The 781-nt window shown below is 37.1% G+C and overlaps 1 protein-coding gene and 1 long non-coding RNA gene across 2 annotated transcripts in view; both read right to left on the bottom strand.

Moving 5' to 3' along the window:
- Positions 1-36: 36 nt before the first annotated feature.
- On the bottom strand, positions 37-697 carry LOC107577918 (uncharacterized). Its single transcript, XR_001608268.1, has 3 exons — positions 646-697; positions 352-509; positions 37-168 (listed from the first exon to the last, which is right to left on the bottom strand). It is a non-coding gene; the product is annotated as an uncharacterized lncRNA (long non-coding RNA).
- Positions 698-768: 71 nt separating this feature from the next.
- The window catches only part of LOC107577917 (histone-lysine N-methyltransferase, H3 lysine-36 and H4 lysine-20 specific-like), a gene marked incomplete at its 5' end in the record, with an annotated part of 9107 nt that continues 9094 nt past the window's right edge, over positions 769-781 (bottom strand). Inside the window, one exon of the mRNA XM_016263941.1 lies at positions 769-774. Within this exon, the coding sequence (XP_016119427.1) occupies positions 769-774 (6 nt within the window). The remainder of the gene's footprint in view (positions 775-781) is intronic.

Raw genomic sequence — 781 nt, 5'->3', positions numbered from 1 at the left:
ACATACATACATACATACACATAGGATTTTTACCTGGCAAACATTCTCCTTCAATGACGCACCTCCACCTTTCTCCCCTGATTTTCTATTGGTCGAGAATCCTGTTAAATCACCTGATAAAGAATCTCTGCTTGAAAAAGCACTGTCATTGAGTCCTGCACCAAAAACCTGAAAATTAAACACAAAAAACAGTTATATAACTCTATAAATAGAGATATATCTCAGCATGATTAATCAATGAATCAAAACACAGAAGAAAATATATCATAAGGTTTGAATCACGAGGGTGAGTGAGTGATGACATCATATTTATTATAGGCTGATGAAAAATGTGCAGCTAATAATAATGACCTCAGAGGTCAGGGAGTCCTCGTCATTTGTGTGTGACTCCTTTGCCTGAGGCTTTGACGGGCTGCTCTGCTCTCCTTCAAGCTGGATCTGGCAGACACTGGCTGTGTCCTGCTGGATTGGGGATGATGTTCTTATTTCATCCTCACTTTGAGCTGCTGCTAAGGATGACAGAAACAAACATGATTGTAAATTTCTGGAAAATAGAACGGAGGATCAACCAAACAATATTCTCAATAAAATACAAAAAATAGATGACAGAATATAATGATAAGCGTCACACATGAGAAAACAAACCTGATGCAGCACACGGGCTTGATGGTGTAGGTCCAGGCTCTTCCCGTTTCTGTTAAAAATAAATAAATAATATATATATATATATATATACACAGGGTTTCTGCAGACTTGAACAAGTTAAATTTAAGACTTAAGA

This window comes from Sinocyclocheilus grahami, unplaced genomic scaffold (genome assembly GCF_001515645.1).
Source record: "Sinocyclocheilus grahami isolate Dianchi unplaced genomic scaffold, SAMN03320097.WGS_v1.1 scaffold7754.1, whole genome shotgun sequence".
Lineage (NCBI taxonomy): Eukaryota > Metazoa > Chordata > Actinopteri > Cypriniformes > Cyprinidae > Sinocyclocheilus > Sinocyclocheilus grahami.
Note: the sequence above shows the minus strand (reverse complement) of the source record. Positions and strands in the feature narration are given on the sequence as shown.